The following is a 23,960-nucleotide window of genomic DNA, read 5'->3' on the forward strand; positions in this document are numbered from 1 at the left end:
AGGAAATGTATAATGCGTAATAGAAGGCAGGTGGATCATGTCAACTTTAGGGCTGTGTAGTCAACTTTGAACAGGACAACTGATTTGGTGACGTATAAAATTGACAAATCAAGCCAACTCTCCAGACATTGATCCGGTTAGTTTAGAAAGCCATCATGGGAATAGCAATAAACAAGGTGAGGAGGCCGACGACATCATTTCAGTCTTTTATTTTAATATCCTTGTTGAAATGAATTTCTCCACTCACTCATGCAGTTTAGACTGCGTTTAATAAACCTTGGAGCGATCATAGAAAAATGTTTTCGGTATTCTCTGGACGTGTGTGTGTCGCACTGTAATTTCAGCTCCAGATGACACCCATAGCAAATGACGTGAAGCAGAATGGGGAGAAATTGAATGAAATTATTAGAGATGTTCTCCAACTCTTGCGGTTAAATAATGATCCTCTCTTTTTCTTGGGCCTTGGTCCTTCACCTTAAACTCTTAGTCACATCATGGTGTTACAGATTATTTATTTTTATGTAACCTGTATTTAACTACGCATGCTGGGCCAATTGTGCGCCGCCCTATGCGACTCCCAATCACGGCCAGATGTGATACAGCCTGGATTTGAACCAGGGAGTGACGCCTCTTTTACTAAGATGCAGTGCCTTAGACCGCTGCGCCACTCGGGAGCCCATGCTGTTGCTTATGCTGTTGGTCGCCTAACATGAACGTGTATTGATATTTACAACTTCATATGAATCAAATGTGTTTGTTTGTTTCTCTCAAGAAGATATGCAATTGCTAGCCTGTGTTTCAAGTGTGTGTGTGCGTGTGTGTGAGATCATGGCTCCCAGGTGAGCCGCAGGTGTTCTGCAGCCAGGAAGTGCTTGGGGCGCTGAGTCAATATTGAACTAGGCGGAGCAGAAAACAGAAACCCTACAACTGAACCTCCACACACACTGCACAGTCATACACAGCCGTGACATAGCTATAGAGTGATATACAAAGTCATAAAGCATTGTACACATCTCACAGGTCTCTTTCCAAAATTTGAGAGAGGCATCCTGGTAAAATAAGTTACATTTTTATACAGCCATAGTGTTTTATGCATAAGCTATATATTGTTATACACAAGAGCTAGCCTTGGGGGTCACCTGGGAATAGAGGAGTAAACAGATCCATAGTGGAAGTGTGTGTGTACACACTCATAAACATATGGACACATATGTGCATGCACACACACACACACATATATACACACACTCAGACCTCAATCACAACATGATGCAAAGAAAAACATTCTAACTGTAGGTAAACACTGGCTGTGTTCTGATTGCCAAGTCTAGGACCAAAAGGCTCCTCAACAGCTTCTACCCCCTTGCCATTAGACTGCTGAACAATTCATAAAAATTGCCTACGGACAATTTACATTGACCCCCCCCCCCACCGGTGCCCCCTGTATATAGCCTCGTTAATGTTATTTTTATTGTGTTACTTATTTATTATAACTTTTTATTTTTAGCCTACTTGGTAAATATTTTCTTCTTGAACTGCACTGTTCGTTAAGGGCTTGTAAGTAAGCATTTCACGGTAAAGTCTACACTTGTTGTATTCGGCGCATGTGGAAAATAAAGTTTGATTGGATGCTGGGTTGCCACGGAAAGTGTTACTTTGTCCATGCCAATCAGGAATGAGTCATTCATGACACTCACTCCCCCCAATGGCAATTAGTGAAAGTGTGCACTCATAACTTAGCCGGACCAAGAGGTTAGGACTTGCAGATTAACATGTTGGGAAAAATATAATAATGTCACTACTCGCTACCTCCTAAACCTCTAGGTTTATAAATTGACAAATTTGCCAAACAGGCGACGTGAGTTATTCAGCCTTTCTTGAAGAAGTGCTGCACATGGTCCGAAACGGGAGTGGAAAGAGAGAGCCACTGTTATTGGGTATGGCAATGGCTGAGGTTTGATGGATTCAAAAGTGGGAGGACAGAAGGACACTGGGAGGGAGGCAGAGGTCTTTTTTCAGGCCTTATGTCTATATGTGTGTATGCGTGCCAGCACAAGTGTGTGTGTCTTTGTACGCATATGTGTGGCCATCGCATGGTGTGGCCTTTTTCCAGCACTGATTAATTGTTGTCACTAGCAGCCAGTAGATGATCACCCCACTGTAAAGCTTCACCATTTATCTGCCACAGCACGCAGACAGCAATTGAATCACAGGGTCGATCACTAAGGTTACAGACTTGAAATATACATTTTCCCCTGGATGGAAGAGTGAATTAGGCCCCCCTATTGCCAACAGATGCACAATATATCCCGAACACATGTCTGCTTCTTGCTAGCAGGCATAGGAAATCTGTGGAACGACAGGGAAGCAATGTTGCGTGTGCATACTTTATTTCAAATAGTGATGCTGTTAACTTAATCTGTCTGTAATACAACCATTATAGAACTCTACAACAGGTTCCCATGGATTCCTGTTTGGATGAATTCAATCACTAAGACACATTTACTGAGTGAAACAAAAACGCCCATACCGTATTCATCAAAAGGTATGTGTAATGCATTTGGGTGGCAGTAACCTAGAGGTTAGAGAGGCGGACCTTGAGCAAAGCACTTTGTAGAAAAGGCCCATGGAGTTGGTGGAATAATCCTTTAATTCATGGCCACTTACTCAGCTGGGCCAGGGGCGCTTTAATTAGGTCAGGTGGCAATGACCGACAGATCTCATCCACATAAAAGGAGGAAAACGCCATCGCCTGATCTCGCTGCTTTCTCTCTTTCTCCGTCTGCTCCAGAAGTTCTGTGCGTCCATGAATCCACGTAAATCCACCGACTCTGTTACCTTTCATCTGAACTATCTGTTGCGATCGGGAGAGTGGGCCATCAGTTATTGTTTATAGTTATTATCGCGGAGCGCGTGTAATGTGAATTGTCAATGATCGCGGCCCTACGGATCCTCATAGGCCAATTATGCAATCGATATGGTTAATATGTAATTAAATTAATTACATGTACACATGAAGACAATTGAAAGGGTGAAATGAGAAACGTCATTGTTTGCTAACTGATCGACTTTGATATCAGACTAAAGGGGATTATAGATTGAATGACCATTCACTGTTTGTATTCTTTCATGATTTATGATAAATAGTTAAGAGCCTAAATGACTCACGGGTGATTACTATTGACTTCTAAATGAACTGGATTGTTGAATTTCCTAATTATGTTAATAATGAATGATTGTTATGATTTGATCTTTGTGATTATGAATTTGATTGGATACATGTTATTTTGTTTCCTTTGTTATGCAGCACAGACTACTCAGTAAATATACCACTTTATGGTTAAAGGAATTCCTGCCTCAGTCTCATCCATTCCTGTCACCTGAAACGTGACCACCTGTTCACCTTCACTGTCAGTCATCCTACCTGTCCAGCTACCCACACAGATTCCACTAATCTTTCAACTTAATTGCACACAAGACCCAGGCAACACAAAAATAGGAATGGAACTGAATTGGCAGCTGGAAGGCTGCTCGTCTCTAATTCCATGTATCATTTCCTGCCGTTGTGCCCTTGAGTAAGGCACTTTTTGCATACAATTGCTCTCCATCTAGGGATGCTGCACTGCTGCTGACCGCCTCTCAACGTATGTGTGTTTTGGGAAAGGCAGAAGGCAAAATTCCGATCTAACCAATAGACAGTCCTATTCTATTAGGAATATATAATATAACATTTTTTATGAATGCTTATAGCAAATGTTATTAATAGGTAATAGGAGGCACCATAAACTCATTACGCCAAGGTAGTTCATAAACTATTATATGTTTTTTCAGTCCCATCTTAGCTTTTTCAAACAGGAAATCTGACATACTGCCGTTGAAACAGGCTGCGTGGGTCTCCCATCAGGGGCTGGGTTCGGCAGAGGCAGAGATGGAAAAAGGCAGAGATGGAAACAGGCAGATGAGAGACTAGCCTGTGATTAATCCTACACTGACGCCTCTTTCTCTCTCTTGCTCTCTTTCTATCTGATTGTCACCTCCCCAGCCCATTTGCCTTGATGGGGTTGTGGACGCCCACTCTCTGCCATCGTGATTAGTGGCGAGAGAGCGTGCGCGCACACACACAGCAGCCCTGAGAAGGCTCCTTTAGCCTGTCACAATGACAGGCCCACGCCACCTTGTAGGCAGCCCATCAACATGTCTTGGGAGAAGGAAAATGAGATATAACACTGTGTTGATAGATGTGTGTGTTCGTTAAATTGTGTGTCTGTATGTGTGTGTGGTGGTTCGGTGGCCAACATGTTTAACTTTTTACTTAGTTAGCTAAAATATATTCGGTGTGTCTTTCTCAATTATCGTTGGCCATTCCCAGTTGGATCACTTTGAGATGTGTTGCTGTTTAAAAATGTTTAGTCTTCTATTATGCTACATATACCCAATTGCTGTTGTTGAAGACCAACTCCATGGATTGTGTTTGTTATTGTAGCTGGTAGGAACACAACTAATGAGGAACTAGAGAGCATGCTGGGGAGTGACAATCCTGCCATCTTCACATCAAGGGTGAGTGACCACACACACACGCAACGAGCCAATACACAGGCAATTACATACAATTGTCTGAGAATCATACACAATAGAAGACAAGATATCTCTCTGTTGGCGAGGTGTGGCATTCCAACTGAGTATGCCACACCTACAAGGGGGAGAACTTGTGAGTGGGTATGAGTGTGTGATGACACATGAACTGTGTCTCTGTCTCTTCTAGATCATCATGGACTCCAACATCACCCAGCAGGCCATGAATGAGATTGAGACGAGACACACTGAGATCTTCAAGCTGGAGAACAGCATCAGAGAACTTCATGACATGTTCATGGATATGGTCATGCTGGTGGAGAGCCAGGTAGGACTCTATACACAACGACTGGCTAACACACAAAAATTAAGACTACACACATACCAATTAGAAAACCCTGTTAGGATCTAATTCTCAGAGTAGAAAACTCAACGGACATTATGAAACCAAGTTTAGTTTTTCCCAGAGGGTCAAAACAGCTGCGTTCAGACAAAACGTTTCCACCACCACAAGTATGTATATATACTCCAATTTAGGCACTCCTCCTTCTCTCCAATCCTTAAATCTTTTATGGTTCGCCAGGAAGACGAAGTGATAGGGTAATAAACCATTGTTTCTCCCTTAAGGGGATCTGACCTGACCTCAACCCCCTTGATGTCTAATCCAAAGATCTCCACCCGTATCACCTATAGCAATCCTGTCACTGCCTCCTGTCTACCCAGCACATTCCAAAGCCATCTGGCTCCTACAGATAACCATTAACTTCTGATGTAAAAACCAGTCTATCACCCCTCAGATACTATAGTCTTACTTCTGATGTATAATGTCTCTAGGATAGCAATGTTCCAAGTTTAACCTAGAATCCTACAACAATGAAATCCCTCACTCTCCATGCTCCTCAATTTAACTTATCTTTCTCTCTCTCGCTCTCTCCCTCCCCCCCCCCCCCCCCTACCAGGGGGAGATGATAGATCGTATAGAGTACAATGTGGAGCACTCAGTGGACTATGTAGAGAGTGCCGTGTCTGACACCAAGAAGGCAGTAAAGTACCAGAGTAAAGCAAGGAGGGTAAGTCAAATACTAACTCTCAATGTGACCTGATGTGAGTATTGTGTTAGATGTAATGTTGCATGACGTGGCTTCATGTTGCATGACGTGGCTTCATGTTGCATGACGTGGCTTCATGTTGATGTGAGGTAAGTTGACGGGAGGTGTCATGGTCTAATGTGCATGTCATTCCTAATATAAAGATTGCGTGATAGGTATGTGACTCAAGCCCATAGGAGTGCCTCTTTCTCCCTCCAGTGGTTCAATGAGAAGATTGTGTCATACATTAACAAGATATCATAGTTTCCCTTCGAAATTCGACATATTATGGATTAACGTCAACAACAAAAAATAAGCGTTAATTCCGCGTGGTTACAGGGTTCGTTCCGCGTGGTTACAGGTTTAAAACAGAAACAACTCAAAGGGTTAAGTTTAGGTGTTCATTCCGTGTGGTTAAGGCTGTGGTTTGGGGAACGCTTAAAACAAAATAATTCAAAACGACACTATTACCATGAGGTATCATCAATATTCTCACGGCTTGCTAGAGCACTTTCGTAGCCCAGTGGTCTAAGCAGAGTGTTCCGGAACCGAACATCACGAGTTCACTCCCTGTACTGGGCAATCCTTTTAATTTTTTGTGGGTGAGCGAAGAGGAAGGCATAAATCGTTTTTCTCAGGACCTTTTCAAACATCTGAAATTGCTGTCTTTTCTAGTGATCAGTCTGTATGCAAAGCATACATAACATTTTAGATGTATAATACACCCCCTTGTGTCTGAACAACCACAGTGCAGGATGGGATGGAAGACCCTGCTCACACAGGAGTAATGCTTTTACAGTTGTCTGTGCAATGGGGAGCCGTGCCTGTCTCTACATATTGGTCAGCTCTCTTCCAGCTCCAAACCAGACTAAACATTGGACTCACAAACGCACGGTCAAAGCGAATATGTCATGTATTGACATCAATTAATCTCTGGAGACCTCTGTGGAAAAAGTGACTAATTGGGCAATTTGCTCTCCAGTAGCAAAAAAAATACATATGTAGTGTTATAGGTGGGTAAATTAAACTGTCACAAAAAAAAGATGCACAAACTGTGTTTACTTGCATTTTCAAACCATTCATGACCTTATGTGACCTGCTCTCATTGAGGTCCTCTGTATGTATCTATCTACCTTCATCATTGCTGCTGTGACAGAACAGCATGCATCAAGCCTACTGCTCTCTGCTGGGCTACATCTACATAGGTGCAGATCTAGGATCAACTTACACTCTCTAATTCCTGACCATTATTATCAGAAGTTAAAGGCGTAACTGACCCAAGGCCAGCGTATAGGCCCCTTCCTGAATGACAGCCTGTACATTGTACAATATTGCCACCACTTGGTCAGATGAAGTACAGCAGGTCAAGGTTGAGAGGAGTCGCAATTTAAACAGGCAATTAAAGAATGACTCCAATACAGAGCTCACATATAGGGAATAAAACCCTATTCCAATACTTTCAAAATGCATCTGTGTGCCTAAAGCTGTGAAATGTTGGTGCATGTGTGTATTTCCTAGCTTTGTCAGTATAAGCATGCCCATGTGTGTGGTTTACCTGTTGCACATAACTGTGTTTGTAATATGGTTAGTAGTAGTTCTGACAACATTTTCTCAATGTTTGGTAACGCCATTTCCCCTCTACTCTTTAATGCTGCCTGAAATCCTTGTTTTATTTCTATTGACGTAATACAATAATGGTCGTGCAGAAGAAAATAATAATTATGTTGTGTGGTGCTTGGTATTGTTATTGCCTCCAGTGTAGGTGGTAGTTTAGCATAGAAGACGCATTACACACATATAGACATATACCCTCAGACACACACCCTCCGACACAGACAACACACACACACACACACACCCTCAGACACAAAAGATACTCAATGTACAGGCCAGTTGTGTTTGTTATGAGTGTTTATTGTAAATAATATGTGGTTTTATAAATGTTTTATTCTTTGATGGATGTTGAATGGGGTCTGATTGTAACCAGGAGGGGGACATTAGGGATTTTGACAACTGTACTGTAACTCTCACGGTCACATTCCAATTGAAAATAACTTTCTTTGTTTTTTGTATGTCCAAATAAATGACTTTTGATGAGTGAAGTCAGCACTTTCTGATTGTTCAGAATAATTGGTCAGAGAAATCAATCTACTGTGCCTTGCAAAAGTATTCATCCCCTTTGCGTTTTTCCTATTTTGTTGCATTACAACCTGTATTTTAAATGGATTTCCATTTCATATAATGGACATACACAAAATAGTCAAATGTTTTAAAAAATCTACAAAATAAAAAAGAGACAAGTAGTGCATGCATATGTATTCACCCCCTTTGCTATGAAGCCCCTAAATAAGATCTGGTGCAACCAATTACCTTCAGAAGTCACATAATTATTTAAAGTCCACCTGTGTGCAATCTAATTGTCACATGATCTCAGTATATATTCAGTACAGGTGTAAGGCCCCAGAGTCTGCAACGCCACTAAGCAAGGGGCACCACCAAGCAAGCGGCACCATGAAGACCAAGGAGCTTCTCCACAACTTTGTCCCTGACCTGTTTGGAGAGTACAGATCAGGGTTGGGTTATAAAAAAATATCAGAAACTTTGAACATCCCACGGAGCACCATTTCAATCCATTATTAAAACATGGAAAGAATATGGCACCACAACAAACCTGCCAAGAGAGGGCTGCCCATCAAACACACAGACCAGGCAGGAGGGCATTAATCAGAGGCAACAGAGACTAAAGATAACCTCGAAGGAGCTGCAAAGCTCCACAGCGGAGATTGGAGTATCTGTCCATAGGACCACTTTAAGCCGTACACTCCACAGAGCTGGGCTTTACGGAAGAGTGGCCAGAAAAAAAGCCATTGCTTAAAGAAAAAATAAGCAAAGACGTTTGGTGTTCGCCAAAAGGCATGTGGGAGACTCCCCAAACATATGGAAGAAGGTACTCTGGTCAGATGAGACTCAAGGAAAACACTGTCTGGCGCAAACCCAACACCTCCCATTACCCCGAAAACACCATCCCCACAGTGAAGCATGGTGGTGGCAGCATCTTGCTGTGGGGATGTTTTTCTTTGGCAGGGACTGGGAAACTGGTCAGAATTGAAGGAATGATGGATGGCACTAAATACAGGGAAATTATTGAGGGGAAACCTGTTTCAGTCTTCCAGAGATTTGAGACTAGGACGGAGGTTCACCTTCCAGAAAGACAATGACCCTAAGCATACTGCTAAAGCAAAACTTGAGTGGTTTAAGGGGAAACATTTGAATGGCCTAGTCAAAGCCCAGACCTCAATCCAATTGAGAATATGTGGTATGACTTAAAGATTTCTGTACACCAGCAGGAACCCATCCAACTTGAAGGAGCTGGAGCAGTTTTGCCTTGAAGAATGGCAAAAATCCCAGTGGCTAGATGTGCCAAGCTTATAGAGACATAGCCCAAGAGACTTGCAACTGTAATTTCTACAAAAGGTGGCTCTACAAAGTATTGATTTTGAGAGGGTGAATAGTTATGCAAGCTCAAGTTCAGTTTGAAGAGTCACAATAAAAAATATTTTTCAACAAACAAGAAATTAGACAAAGTGGTAGGCATGTTGTGTAAATCAAATGATACAAAACCCCCCAAAAAATCTATTTTAATTCCAGGTTGTAAGGCAACAAAATAGGAAAAATGTCAAGGGGGGTGTATACTTTCGCAAGACACTGTATATAACTAGAAAATGACATTTTCTAAAGAAAGTGTTAAAGGTATTTTGATTCCTGTTTTTATTAACCAATTCAATTAAAACACTCTGCCCATAAATAAGAATTTGTAAGATAATTATCAGCATAAAATGGACAGATACCAGTCTTAAAATCAATCAATCAATAGCGTTTATTCTCGAGAGTACTGATCATAATACATTTTACATCAGGTTATATAATAAAGATGATGTCATAGGTTTTAATGTCCAACCTCCTCTCGGATACAATGGCAATACAGTTCGAGTTCTCATTACTGTCTGCCACCTGTTAAACTATCTACAACCAACCCAAGGTCTTTCCCCTCCCTGGGTAGAGACATCATTCTAGCCTGTCTGAAGATAAACCCATTCTTTCTAACAAGGAACACATAACATTTATGAATTATAATTCTAAGTCAAATGTATACATATTTTAGTCATTAAACACAAAAATCCCGTAACAGAAAGTGTGTGCTTGCTCGTCTTGAAGTATTTATGGATGTGAAATCGTCTTAACTCTGCTCTCTGATTGGTTCCTTCATGATGACATCTTTATAACCATGCTCTCTGATGGTCTCTTCATAATTTCATCATAACCCTGCACTCTGATTTGGTCCCGTGTGTGTGTTGCACACTCACTGTAAGAATTCACACAACCGCAATGCACCCTGGTATTGAGTGTAGTGCATTATATTTATAGACACTTGGCTGTCATTGTGCTATCACTCCTCAGTTCCGCTCCCAGCAGCCATGGGAGCTGTGGGAATGACTCAGTGTGACCTGTTTGTTCTTTTTCTCCCTCTGTAACACACTGAATATCTTCCTTGTGCTCAGCTAGTCTTTATATAGCACTGCCACTGCAATTGTAAGGGAGGAGGTACCCTGGTACAGGGTTGGGAGAGAAACTGTGAAAAGATGCTGTAGTTGTCATTGACTACAGATGTAGTAGGTGCAATGTTTGCATAAGAAGGAATAACACACAAAGTAGAACATTCATAATAGATTTAAGTGATTTAAATTAAGATTGCTTTTATTGGTCAACTGCACACAAGGTCCAATCGAAATTGAGCTTCCATTTTAATCCAACCCCTCTGAAAGACACACATACAGGTTTTGGAGAGGTGAGGGGGGCTGCCACACTGGGCGCCTGGGGAGCTGTAGTTGTGGGGTGTTAAGTCCCTTGCTCAAGGGGCACAACGGCAGGCAAAGGGATCTTACTTCCTGACAGATTTTTCCCGTCTGACCCAGGATTTGGACTCTAAACGCTAGGCTACCTGCCTCCCCAAAGGCAGCAGGTAGCTTATTTTAGCAATAGATTTGAAGCAATAGGTTATTCTTGTAAATGAAGGCATGTTTTAGCTTTTGTCTGTTATCCTTAACTGAAAAAAATCACTCAGTAAATGTGGACTTTCGGGCCCAGAGTAGGCTAATGACAGTAGTAGGCCTAGACAAGAAGATTGCATTTGTTTATACGCTAGTGAAGATAATAACTGACAGAGTAATGACTTGCCTGAAAGTCATTTGTCTGTTGCTGCTCACGAGGTGCAATTAGATGAGAGATTAGAAAGCAGCATTCGAGTCAGACCTGTTTTGTCACTGTTTGTCAACCATAGAGGAATTATTTTTCTAGGGCGTTAACTCTGCCTTTTGAAGTGAACATTTTTCATTAGGGCATGCTGTGAACTGACACTGTGGTGTTCACATTAATCACACAGTGAACGAACACTGTGGTGTTCACATTAATCACTGTGCATGTATGCTGCCAGTATGCTATGTAAAATGAGGGCTTTTATTATCTGATTAAAAGGGTTCCCCTTAAAATTCAAAAGGGAATCATATTTGCGATAAAGATGATTAAAAACAAGTTCAGTTAAATTCACATAAAACATGTTAATGCATAAATCTAAAAAGTAATTGGTGTTGGTCATATTTTACGTTACAATGCACTTATATCACAAACTCAGCAAAAAATAAACACCCCTTTTTCAGGACCCTGTCTTTCAAAGATAATTTGTAAAAATCCAAGTAACTTCACAGATCTACATTGTAAAGGGTTTAAACACTGTTTCTCATGCTTGTTCAATGAACCATAAACAATTAATGAACATGGAACTGTCGTTAAGACACTAACAGCTTACAGACGGTAGGCAATTAAGGTCACAGCTATGAAAACTTAGGCCTCTTTAGTGTCCTTTCTACTGACTCTGAAAAACACCTAAAGAAAGATGCCCAGGGTCCTTGCTCATCTGCGTGAACGTGCCTTAGGCATGCTGCAAGGAGGCATGAGGACTGCAGATGTGGCCAGGGCAATAAATTGCAATGTCTGTACTGTGAGACGCCAAAGACAGCGCTACAGGGAGACAGGACGGACAGCTGACAGTCCTCGCAGTGGCAGACCACGTGTAACACCTGCATAGGATCGGTACATCCAAACAGCACACCTGCAGGACAGTTGTTGTTGCCATCCTGTACCTGTCCGAGTTACACCAGGAACGCACATCCCTCCATCAGTGCTCAGAGACTGTCTGCAAGAGGCTGGCTTGTAGGCCTGTTGTAAGGCAGGTCCTCAACAGACATCACCGGCAACAACGTCGCCTATGGGCACAAACCCACCGTCACTGGACCAGACAGGACTGGCAAAAAGTGCTCTTCACTGACGAGTCGCGGTTTTGTCTCACCAGGGGTGATGGTCGGATTCACGTTCATCGTCGAAGGAATGAGAGTTACACCGAGGCCTGTACTCTGGAGTGGGATCGAGGTGGCGGGTCCGTCATGGTCTGGGGCGGTGTGTCACAGCATCATCGGACTGAGCTTGTCGTCATCTTTATTTTGGCACAAAGATACTTTGCAAAGTAAATAAGTAATAGTTTGCAAAATAAACAAGTGATACGTTGTGAAAAGTGGAAATGCACCCTAATCATATCATCATTTGTGATATGATATACAGTGGGGTCCAAAATTATTTACACCCTTAATAAAGATGAGCACAAATGACTGTATAATTTATAAATGTATATCTAATACTGAGCTATATTGTATACAACATTTTTGGGGGAAAGTATATTATTTTATAATACAATTTCTCAGAGATTTTGTTTAACAAGTAATAATTGTATTTCTTAAGATAGGGGTCAAAATTGTTGACACCCTTGTTTTCAATACCTTTCAATATCTTACCTTGCAAGGATAGCGACACTGAGCCTTTTTCTAAAATGTATTATGAAATTGGAGAACACATTGGGAGGGCTCTTAGACCGTTCGTCTGTACAGAATCTTTCCAGATCCTCAATATCCTTAATCTGCGCTTATGGACTGCGCTCTTCAATTCAATTCAAGCCCGGAGACTGAGTTAACCATTGCAAAATGTTGATTTTTGTGGTCAATTAACCATTTCTTTGTGGATTTGGATATGTGCTTGGGTTTATTGTCTTGCTTGAATATCCAATGGCGGGCAAGTTTGTCTCCTGGCAGAAGCAACTAGATTTTGGGCTAAAATGTTCTGGTACTGGGTAAAGTTCATGATGTCATTAACCTTAACAAGGGCCACAGGACCAGTGGAAGCAAAATAGCCCCATAACATCAAAGGTCCACCACCATATTTACAGTAGGTATGGGGTTCTTTTCAGCTTATGTGTCCTTATTTCTACGTCAAACCCACAACTGGTTTGCAGGGCCAAAGAGCTCTATTTTCATATCATACAACAAATGTAAACGCCTGGAGTTCTCTAAACAGCATTGGTACTTGGATTGGAACCAGTGCTATGGTCAGATTACAGAAAAATAGAGCTCTTTTGTACAATATAGCTCAGTATTTGAATTATTTATTTTACACAGACATTTTTGCTAATCTTTATCAGGAGTGTCAATTTCGGGCCCCACTGTATCACCATATGGTATATAATTTTTACTAAAGTGTTAATTATTTCATTTCTGTTCTTTTGATACACTTCGTGTCATCTCTTTAAAAACAGTATGTTCCATCTGGCTAGGAACACAGGGGAACATTTCCTTGCAAGAGATGTTGTCTGCACTGAATAATTAGGTCAACAAAAAAACAGAAGGCCTTGGTGGGGAATCCACCAGTGCAACATCACTGTACTGCACCCAGCAGTCCTCTGGCGGGATCAGCCTCAACCAACTTCACTGCACACACTGATGATGCTATTCAATCAATTCCACTAGCCAGGAGAATCTGGGGTACAAGGCTGAATTATGTTTTTCCTCTGCAAAAAGCATGTTTGTGTCTTATGAATAGGAGTGAGGGGAAGCAGGGGAAGTTCTTTGTTAGTGTGGCTTCCCTCATACTGTCTACTTCTAGCCTAATGGTTCTGCATTAATGAGCATCATTCATCAGTAAGACTGGAGAATGTTTCCTCTTGTCAAAGATCCAAGGAGTAGATCTGATGTTGTAATCAGACATGTCTGGGGCTCCAGCAAGCATGTACAGTGCATTCGGAAAGTATTCAGTTAAAAAAGTAAAAAAATGATCCTTATCAATCTACATACAATACACCATAATGACAAAGCAAAACAACTTTTTGGGGGGGATTTTTATCACATTTACATATGTACTCAGACCCTTTACTCAGTACTTTGTTGAAGCACCTTTGGCAGCGATTACAGCTTCAAGTCTTCTTGGGTATGACACTACAATCTTGGCACACCTGTATTTGGGGAGTTTTTCCCATTCTCTGTAGATCCTCTCAAGCTCTGTCAGGTTGGATGGAGAGCGTTGATGCGCAGCTATTTTCAGGTCTCTACAGAAATGTTAGATAGGGTTCAACCACTCAATGACATTCAGAGACTTGTCCCGAAGCTACGCCTGCATTGTCTTGGCTGTGTGCTTAGGGTCGTTGTTCTGTTGAAAGGTAAACCTTCGCCCCAGTCTGAGGTCCTGAGCACTCTGGAGCAGGTTTTCATCAAGGAGCTCTCTGTACTTTGCTCTGTTCATCTTTCCCTCGATCTTGGCAAGTCTCCCAGTCCCTGCCACTGAAAAACATCCCCACAGCATGATGCTGCCACCACTATGCTTCACCGTAGGGATGGTGCCAGGTTTCCTTCAGATGTGACACTTGGCATTCAGGCCAAAGAGTTCAATCTTGGTTTCATCAGACCAGAGAATCTTGTTTCTCATGGTCAGAGTCCATTAGGTGGCTTTTGGCGAACTCCAAGCGGGCTGTCATGTGCCTTTACTGAGGAGTGGCTTCCGTCTGGCCACTTTACCATAAAGGCCTGATTGGTGGAGTGCTGCAGAGATGTTTGTCTTTCTGGAAGGTTCTCCCATCCCAAGTACTCTGGATCTCTGTCAGTGACCATCGGGTTCTTGGTCAACCCCCTGACCAAAGCCATTCTCCTCCGATTGCTCAGTTTTTGGCCAGGCGGCCAACTCTAGGAAGAGTCTTGGTGGTTCCAAACTTCTTCCATTTCAGAATGATGGAGGCCACTGTGTTCTTGGAAACCTTCAATGCTGCAGAAATGTTTTGGTACCCTTCCCCAGATCTGTGCCTTGACACAATCCTGTCTCGGAGCTCTATGGACAATTCCTTCAACCTCATGCCTTTGTTTTTACTCTGATATGCACTGTCAACTGTGGGACCTTATGTAAATAGGTATGTGCCTTTCCAAATCATGTCAAATCAATTGAATTTACCACAGGTGGACTCCAATCAAGTTGTAGAAACATCTCAAGGAGGATCAATGGAAACAGGATGCACCTGAGCTCACTTTTTAGTCTCCTAGCAAAGGGTCTGAATACTTGTGTAAATAAGGTATTTCTGTTTTTAATACATTTGCAACATTTTCTAAAATCCTGTTTTCACTTCGTCAGTATATGGTATTGTGTGTAGATGAGATGTTTTATTTAATCAATTTTAGAATAAGGCTGTTATGTTATTTTTTTTAAGTCAAGAGGTCTGAATACTTTCCGAATGCACTATATATGGCTATATGGTTGCCGCTCTGGTACTGATCTCTGGATTTGTTTTATCATTCATCTAATATTCGATGAAAAATGTGAGCCACAATGGTCCAAAATGTAATAGTAAATAAAAGTATTTATTAGATTATAACATTTTGGTAGAAAAATTGTGATATTTCATTTGTTTGAAAATACAGTAAATCAAGACATTTAATTAAGAATCCTTGGCCAAAAGGCATGTGTGAAGTAACAGCTTCTGTGTATTGGGTGGCACATTCAGGTATTTCAGGAGAGGGACAAGAGTTGGACCCTGTGGAGATAAAAAAATAAAAAGTCAAAAGAACTATATTGCAGCCAAGGTTTCTCTGGTTTCTCACCAAGTGAGGGGTCAAATGTCAGACTAACCTTGTTCTCTCATCCTTATTAGGTAGACCTGGGGGTCAAGCCTAGCTCGCTGTAGACATTGTTGTCTCGTTCCTGGAGTCGTATGAGAAACATCTCACTGGCTATGTTGCCTTTCCTCCGCACACTATCAATAAGTTGGCGAGCCTTATCCGCCCTCTGCTTGTACTTCTTCTTTATCCACTCTATCTCTCCATCGTTCAGCACCTTGTCTTCCAAGAGGTCATCCATCAGTTGGTCCAGAATGACCGTAGATGCCTTTTCAATGACTTTGGTCCTCACTCCATGCAACTGCTGAGCTGTTGACATGGAAATGTTGGTAGGCCTATAGCACTTTACTATAGGTTTGACCTGTTTACACTGCATTTACCTGGTATTAACCAGTAAATTATACAGTGTATTCTGGAAAGTATTCAGACCCCTTGACTTTTTCCACATTTTGTTGTTACAGCCTTATTCTAAAATAGATTAAATAATTTTTTCCCTCATCAATGTACAGACAATAGCCCATAATAACAAAGTGAAAACAGGTTTTTAGAAATGTTTGCAAATGTATAAACATGTTTACTGAAATTTCACTTTTACATAAGTATTCAGACCCTTTACTCAGTACTTTGTTGAAGCACCTTTGGCAGTAAGCTCAATTTCGAGTCTCATAGCAAAGGGTCTGAATACTTACGTAAATAAGGTATTTCTGCTTTTTATTTTTAATACATTTGCAAAAATGTCTTAACCTGTTTTTGCTTTGTCATTATGTGGTATTGTGTGTAGATTGAGGATTTAAAATATATATATTTTAAAATAAGGCTGTAACGTAACAAAATATAGAAAAAGTCAAGGGGTCTGAATATTTTTTGAAAGCACTGTATCAATGGGTAGACCTACTTTCAATTACATCAACTGTGCATAGTGATGCTTATTTGAATTTATCTCAACGAAACAATTAATTCATAGGCTCTTGTATAATTACCATTTAACATACATTTGGTAAATGCCTGATAATTTCTGTGCCACCAAAATGCCACTTAAAACACACACACACACACACACACTGAGAATTGGGCAGAGGCTGAATAAAACGAGGGTAAGGAGAGTACATGGTGTTTTGCAGATTTATTATGGCCCAGTTCTCACACCTTTCAACCGGTAAATAAATATATATACTATATTTGTAAACGCATATAGCCTTTATACATTGTAGTAAAGGGACCCTCTTTAAATTAGTTAGGAAGAATAACAAACTTGCTCATGATACAATACTGTCTGCTCTGCTGGCCTATGACAATCCAATGTGACACGGATACACCATTTCACGGTATTTTACCTGCCATCACTCAGCAGAGGTAGAACAAAAGTATTATGTAACTTTCCTGATTATCTTCACACTCGTGTAACCTATACTCTCTGCAAACCATATTGTTCCTTATCCGTAGGTGTATTGCAGATCAGTGTATCCTATACCTGTAATATGAAAGTTGAGAAAATAAACAGACTTTTCTGACAGCAACCTTCGGCACCGCACAAAGACCTACATACAGTCCCGGTACATATTTCCTGATTTTGCGCGCACACTTGCGCAAAAGCCAAGTGAATGTGAAACTGAAAGTGGGCTACACAGCTGATCGCTAAATAATACACAGGGCAGATAAAAATGCAGAATTTTCATTAACTAATGTGCATCTTGTCACTACAGAATCAAGGGAGAGTTGGCTTATGCGGAGCTGTAGGCTTATTGACATTTAAAAAAATACAGGGCTATCTAACACATTTAGCAAAATGCCGAAGAACATTTAGCCTAGTTTTATAGCCTGGAATAAAGTAAAGTATTGCTTAATCATAAATGTGCAATAAAAATACACTATTTAAAAGACGGGGTGCAATGTCCAACCCATCTGAGACGTAAAGTCTATGGCCAAGACTGCGCCTCTAATGTAGGCCAAGCAAAAAGTAACAATAGACCTATAGCTAAGTAACCTAGTGATGCACGGCCAACATGACCTGTGAATATTATCACTGCTAGTATGAGGTTTACATTGTAGCAGCATTTTATGATTTGTCGTGCTATCTGGAGATTGCAACATTTGATCTTCACACATTTCTTGTTGGGCTAATATTATTCGTAGGCTATATCAAATCATTTTTTAAAGGTTTGTGGTGTTTAATGTATAAATTCACGTTTGCCATTGGTTAGTCTCTGTGTATACCGTAATTTACGCATTTTATGAATCCAATATAAGCTACGAATTTAACGTAGGCTAAGCAACCCACTGTAGGCTAGAGTAGCCCACAGAACAGACGTTCCGTGGGCGTAGCAGTTTGAGGTTCTCGCTGTGCGTAACGTGGGCTTCTCCAAGCTACCGTATTGCAATATGTCAGAGAGCGTTAGTAGGAGTTCAAGCAAAGTAGATAAGGTAGACTAGCTCGTACCATATTGTAAGTGTCCGTCCCTATCAACTGACAGGTCCCACCCTAGGTTGATGACAGTGTTGTCCCCTCACAAGCAAACGTGGATTGTGCTTTATCCTTGGCGATTGGATTGACTTGAGTTCACCTGACTCACATTCGCAGACCTGGTGTGTGTGCATGCAGCATTATGGATCTGACGAGGCTTCTAACGGAGAACGACCGCCGCTCTCTTTCACAAACTCCAGCCCGTTACCCGTGGCTCCTTCACGGGTAAGGAGGTTCGCTCAGGAGAGGCGAGCGCTCCCTCAGCCGAGAGTGGTGGTGGTATTCTCGGCCGCAAATGAGATTGATAAACCAGGCGATGCAATGTCGAGTTCGGACTCTGCGGAGGATGATTTCCGAAAGCCAGCCACCCCCGCACCGAACCTAAATCTAGGCAAGTCTCTTCGCACCACCTTTAACGAATCTCCATCTCCAGAGGTAAGGACGAGATGGGCGTTTGTTGTTGTTTATTCTAGGAACGTTGTGGGGATTAAATGGGTTTAGGATGTGAGTGCAGTGGTGGCCATGGATATATGAACTGTCAAACGTCGCTGTCGCTGAGAATCTCCTCTTTATCTTTGCCCCTAGTCTATGAATTTCAGCATTATTTCGACCGTTTCTTTCCCACGCGTTCCACCTCTAAATGATATGCCATGGATCAATCTCCACAGGCAAAAGGTATAAACCATGTAGTTCTTCTTCCAGTGTGATCTTTACCCTGATTGGTTCACCACCCACACAGAGGGCTGGCTCCTTGTCCCAATTGGCTCTTATCACATGGCTGTTATTATTTGTGACAGCCCCTCGCTGGGATTGACCTTCTTTACTCGTGTCTAGGGACGCCCTTGCCTATAGTATCATGTCCAGTGACTGTCACTTGTGTTGTTGGGCCCAATGTGTCCTGTCAAGATCTGCCCTGTGATTAGTATATTATCCTCAGTAATCCCATCCTGTTATTGCTGGTGTTATTATGCTACTGTGGATCTTCTGCAGAGGGAAACAAAAGACAATGACATTATAATTATTTATTGTACATGTCACAGGAATATTGCTCTAATGCTATACAAAAGTAAGAAAAAATAATATGATTATGGTGTCAATAATGCAATATGAATGAAAGATATACACCTTTTTTTTAAACAAAAATACATGTACTGTATTTTATGCACAGATTTTCCAAAATGGATAATGCACTTATTTTTTTATTTTTTTTCCAATCACCTGTAGTTTCCTGAGGTTATTTCTCTCAACGTGGGCGGGACCTACTTCACCACCCGCCTGTCCACTTTACGGCGCTATGAGGACACCATGCTCGCCGCCATGTTTAGTGGACGCCATCACATCCCACGTGATGCTGAAGGTCGCTTCTTCATTGACCGGGATGGGGCATATTTCGGGTGAGCTCTCTTCAAATAGCCAGCAGCAAAAAATGCTTATTACATGCTAATAATAGTGAATGAGCATGCCAGTCCCTTATTCTACAACACTTTTGACATGAAACCGCCATTGAATGAACAGATTGAGGATAGTGGATGCAATTTTAACAAAAACCAACACATATGTTTGTGTGTTTGCGTGTCCCTTGTATAGAGACATCCTGAACTTCCTGCGCGAGGGTGAACTACCTCAGAGGGATCGTGTGAGGGCGGTACACAGGGAGGCCCAGTACTATGCTATTGGTCCCCTGTTGGACAGCCTGGAGGACACTCAGCCACTCACAGGAGAGAAAGTCCGCCAGGCCTTCCTCGACCTCCTGCCCTACTACAAGGGTAACCAACACAATAATCTCACACACTGAATCTAACTGGGTCAACCTTATTACAGATAGTAATGTCGCAACAACATGCTTAAATTTATGTGACATTGACTATTGAAGTTATTTCTATATTCAGAGTTTATACTTCAATAAAGTAGAAATGTGTCAATTAACTCCTTTAGAAAAGTTAGAACTGGAGTGAAGTTAGTTATCCCTTGTTTTGTTTCCAGATAATCTGGAGCGCATCGTGGAGATTGCCAAACTGCGGGCCATGCAGAGGAAGGCGCGCTTCGCCAAGCTGAAGATTTGCGTGTACAAGGAGGAGATGCCCATCACGCCGTATGAGCGGCCGCTCTTCAATTCATTGCGCTTCGAGCGCACGGAGAGTGAGGCCAAGCTGTTCGAGCACCACTGTGAGGTGGACGTGTCGTTCGGGCCCTGGGAGGCGGTGGCGGACGTTTACGACCTGCTCCACTGCATCGTCAGTGACCTGGCGGAGCGTGGCATCACCGCCGACCAGCAATGCATCGGTGTCTGTGACAAACACCTCATCAACCACTACTACTGCAAGAGGCCCATCTACGAGTTCAAGATCACATGGTGGTAAAACAGGAGGACAAAAGATCTTTCTGTCTGAGTTGTGAGGCGGACTCCTGTCGTGATATGCCAACTGATCTCCTTCCTGGACCCTCAGGATGAGAGAGAATAGAGGTAGTCAGTGTTATTCTCCCTTTTCAAGAACTGAAACCTATGAAGTGCTGAGTTTATAGAAAGGAGGGAGTCTGGCTTTTGTGCTTCTGTTTCCTAACTCAATAGTTTTGACCAATATTTCCTTTGTGTTTAATTTTTTTAACAGCATTTACCTAGGGTCTCATTGGCGGCTTCTTATTTTTTACTTGTTAAACTCTGGGAGTTTTTGTTCTCATCCAACCTTGTAGATCGGCCAAGGTTTTTCAGAAAAGGATCACGTTAATCTCATATTGTGATTCCAGTGTTGTCTGTCCCTTTGTCTTCATTCCTACTTATGCTGTTATGCATTCTACGTTGTGCGTTTCTGTGGTAACCACTTTGTTGGTCGCGAGAGAAACTGGATGCAATTAAGCAAGCTGGGAAAATATTGTTAAAGTACTGTATATAGCAACATGTAAATGTCTATTTTGTTACTGATGCTGGTCTTTGATTTATACATGATATTTTCTGTCACTTACTCTCAAGTAAAGATTTAGAAGTCCTAGATTAGAGACACCAGTAAGTGTCGATTTTTCTTTGCTAAACAGTCTGTGATCAGCATGGCTTTGGAAAGTCATTCTCTTTTTACCATTACAGTTTTAGAGACCCAAAGGAAATTAGAGAGTTGAAAATCAAATAGATTAAAGGGGCATGGTCAAAGTTATTTTAATTCAGTTTCCTCTTGATGGGTCCCATATGTTCTTTTAACTGGAAATGTTTATCTGGCAGTTGAAAATGGTGCATGTGCTTCCTGTAAGCAAAATCTTACTGGCCCAGAATTTCTCTCTGAAGGGGTTTCTATAGATGAAGGAACATTTTTAATGTGCTGCTAAAAGTAATTTACACTTAAAGCTAAGAACATGACATATACACTACATGGCCAAAAGTATGTGGAGACACCTTCAAATTAGTGGATTCTGCCATTTCAGCCACACCCGTTGCTGACAGGTGTATAAAATCGTGCACACAGACATGCAATCGCTATAGACCAACATTGGCAGTAGAATGGCACGTACTGAAGAGCTCAGTGACTTTCAACGTAACCATCATAGGATGCCACATTTCCAATAAGTCACTTTGTTTTTTTTGTTTTGTTTTATCCCCTTTTCTCCCCAGTTTTCGTGGTATCCAATCGCAAGTAATTACTATCTTGTCTCATCGCTACAACTCCCGTACGGGCTCGGGAGAGACGAAGGTCGAAAGCCACGCGTCCTCCGAAGCACAACCCAACCAAGCCGCACTGCTTCTTAACACAGCGCGCCTCCAACCTGGAAGCCAGCCGCACCAATGTGTCGGAGGAAACACTGTGCACCTGGCCCCCTTGGTTAGCGCGCACTGCGCCCGGCCCGCCACAGGAGTCGCTGGAGTGCGATGAGACAAGGATATCCCTACCGGCCAAACCCTCCCTAACCCGGATAACGCTAGCCCAATTGTGCGTCGCCCCACGGACCTCCCGGTCGCGGCTGGCTGCGACAGAGCCTGGGCGCGAACCCAGAGACTCTGGTGGCGCAGCTAGCACTGCGATGCAGTGCCCTAGACCACTGCGCCACCCGGGAGGCCCCAATAAGTCACTTTGTCAAATTTCTGCCCTGCTAGGGCTGCCCCGGTCAACTGTAAGTGCTGTTATTGTGAAGTGGAAACAAGTGGTAGGCCACACAAGCTCATAGAACGGGACCACCAAATGCTGAAGCGTGGAAACAAGTGGTAGTCCCAAGCTCTCGAGTTGACAATTTAGCAGATTTTTGATGATACTGTATATTTGCCATTATATTGACATATGCTTCAACAATTCCATCTTCTTTTGCAGCATGACATAGATTAGTCATACAAGTTTCATATGACAATTTTATATGACATGGTATTTCTACTGATTAAATAAATTCAGCTTAAGTGCCTTTTCCTAAGGGCAACTGTTTCACTTACATGGAGCTTAAATCAGGAAACCACACAATATTTTTTTTTCTAATCAAGGACAACTGCAGTGACACTATTGTCACCTCCCCCATGGGTTAGTTCTGTTTTCTTTCTTGTTCCCTGTATTGTTTAGTTAATTAATATTAGATTTATACAGATGTCAGATTGATATGTCCATTCAATTACATTTTCATAGAGTAGGCTACAAGTTCTTGTTTTAGAGGGCTCAGGATCAAAATTATTATGTGCAATGTTTGTGAATCCATGACTTGGTTTGCAGAATGAAATACAGTGTTGTAAATGTATGTCCAGCTTGGTTCTTCTGGGAATAGGACAATTTAATGCTTTATAACAGAACAGACAATACATTACTGTATGTCCAGGCAGCTTGATTTTTCCATTATAGGCCCATTTAATGCTTTATAACAGAACAAATAACACATTAGTGTATGTCCAGACAACTTGGTTGTTCCGGGATAGGCCTATTAATGCTTTATAACAGACCAAACAATACAGTATGTTTATTACTGGGTGTCAGTCAGGTGGATCAAGGTGGATAGTATTTTTTTTACTTGTTTTGTGCTATTGATGTCATGTTACACAGGTCTCTAAGTTTGGCTTGGATAATGTGACTTTATTTTCCCTCTGTTTAACTCTATGATACTAGGCTGAGTGATTGACAACAAGTGTTAAGAGTTGCAACTTTCTTACTGTTGGGTGTCAATTGATTGGATTTTGTCAATTTTTATGAAGCCTGTCAGAGATAGAGCCTTTAATCGTTTAAAATAGAATTGCAGGGATGGTTTGAGGGTTAGAATACAATTGTATTTATTTATTTCAGTATTTTAGGCAACTTAGACTTGAGGAACATTCCTTGCACCTTATTGAAGTTTCTCCCTTGGCTGGTGAATGTCTTTTGCAGATTCCATAGCTGGCCCATGTCTAGGCTGCTCATGGCATGGGAAAGTTGGAAAAACAATGCACAGCTTGACCAGTGGCCTAATTTTTCAAGAATAATATCTTGCTTTAACTTACATATTGCATTATTTGTTGTAAGGGTATGCTCTATTGTGCTAATAGTAAGTCATATTTTTTGTTTTTATAACAAGGTACAAATACAGTTTGCCTTAGTCTGTATAGAATGATCAGTCTCTGTAGTCGTGTTTTCTTCTTCCCGGGTTGGATAATGTTCTGCATGCAATATGCCAATGGTTCAAGTTGCCAAATACAGTACTTCCATGAAATTAACCAAGCAACCTACCAAATAACTCCAGTTTCCTAAATTGAAAACATGTGAACCTGGGATAAGTTGCTGATCTATCATTGAAACCAGGCTCATTTGTCAAATTCATCAGTGCAACAATTTGGCACCAGCACAACTAGACACATTTTTTGATTGACCACATTAT

General features: G+C 41.6%; 1 protein-coding gene across 4 annotated transcripts in view; it reads left to right on the forward strand.

Moving 5' to 3' along the window:
• kctd7 (potassium channel tetramerization domain containing 7) overlaps window positions 1–23,696 on the forward strand; it is a 29,709-nt gene extending 6,013 nt beyond the window's left edge. For 2 of the 4 annotated variants that reach the window (XM_071340024.1, XM_071340025.1), the window contains 6 exons: window positions 4,484–4,557; window positions 4,763–4,900; window positions 5,532–5,642; window positions 19,380–19,549; window positions 19,743–19,921; window positions 20,139–23,696. In XM_071340024.1, the coding sequence (XP_071196125.1) occupies window positions 4,484–4,557; window positions 4,763–4,900; window positions 5,532–5,642; window positions 19,380–19,549; window positions 19,743–19,921; window positions 20,139–20,515 (1,049 nt within the window). In that variant the 3' untranslated portion in view covers window positions 20,516–23,696. Of the gene's footprint in view, window positions 1–4,483; window positions 4,558–4,762; window positions 4,901–5,531; window positions 5,643–18,287; window positions 18,591–19,379; window positions 19,550–19,742; window positions 19,922–20,138 lie in introns of those variants that run through there. The other 2 variants (XR_011667652.1, XM_071340026.1) reach the window with 2 other exon arrangements.
• The last annotated feature ends 264 nt before the right edge of the window (window positions 23,697–23,960 follow it).

Source organism: Salvelinus alpinus, chromosome 13 (genome assembly GCF_045679555.1).
Source record: "Salvelinus alpinus chromosome 13, SLU_Salpinus.1, whole genome shotgun sequence".
In the NCBI taxonomy this organism is placed as follows: domain Eukaryota; kingdom Metazoa; phylum Chordata; class Actinopteri; order Salmoniformes; family Salmonidae; genus Salvelinus; species Salvelinus alpinus.